Source organism: Vombatus ursinus, unplaced genomic scaffold (assembly GCF_900497805.2).
Source record: "Vombatus ursinus unplaced genomic scaffold, bare-nosed wombat genome assembly UNPS02000929.1, whole genome shotgun sequence".
Taxonomy (NCBI): domain Eukaryota; kingdom Metazoa; phylum Chordata; class Mammalia; order Diprotodontia; family Vombatidae; genus Vombatus; species Vombatus ursinus.
Window position 1 is genome coordinate 386 of NW_020940707.1, and position 754 is coordinate 1,139.

Consider the following 754-nt stretch of genomic DNA (forward strand, 5'->3'; position numbering starts at 1 on the left):
TGGATTCTCTGATGTTGAACAAGACTGTCCTTCCATGTAAAAATCTTTCCACATAGTTTACATTCATAAGGTTTCTCTCCAGTGTGAATTCTCTGATGTACAGTAAGATTGGTAGACCAATTAAAAGACTTTCCGCATTGATTACATTCATAAGGTTTCTCTCCAGTGTGGGTTCTCTGATGTTCAGTGAGTCCTCTGCTTTCCCTAAAAGCCTTTCCACACTGATTACAATTATAAGGTTTCTCTTCATTGTGGGTTCGTTGATGTTGAACAAGAGTGCCCTTGCATGTAAAAGTCTTTCCACATTGATTACATTCATACTGATTATCTGAAGTGTGGATTCTCTGATGTAAACGAATACTCTTCCTACATCTGAAAGTCTTTCCACATAGTTTACATTCATAAGGTTTCTCTCCAGTGTGGATTCTCTGGTGTTGAACAAGACTGTCCTTCCATGTAAAAATCTTTCCACATAGTTTACATTCATAAGGTTTCTCTCCAGTGTGGATTCTCTGATGTACAGTAAGATATTTAGACCAATTAAAAGCCTTTCCACATTGATTACATTCATAAGGTTTCTCTCCAGTGTGGGTTCTCTGATGTACAATAAGACCTCTGCTTTCCCTAAAAGCCTTTCCACACTGATTACAGTTATAAGGTTTCTCCCCATTATGGGTTCTCTGATGTTGAACAAGAGTGCTCTTGCATGTAAAAGCCTTTCCACATTGATTACATTCATACTGTTTATCTCCAG

At 37.8% G+C, this 754-nt stretch overlaps 1 protein-coding gene across 1 annotated transcript in view; it reads right to left on the bottom strand.

The window, feature by feature from the left end:
* The window catches only part of LOC114042835 (zinc finger protein 135-like), a gene marked incomplete at both ends in the record, with an annotated part of 1,130 nt that extends 381 nt beyond the window's left edge, over window positions 1-749 (bottom strand). Inside the window, one exon of the mRNA XM_027861577.1 lies at window positions 130-749. Within this exon, the coding sequence (XP_027717378.1) occupies window positions 130-749 (620 nt within the window). The remainder of the gene's footprint in view (window positions 1-129) is intronic.
* Window positions 750-754: the final 5 nt, after the last annotated feature.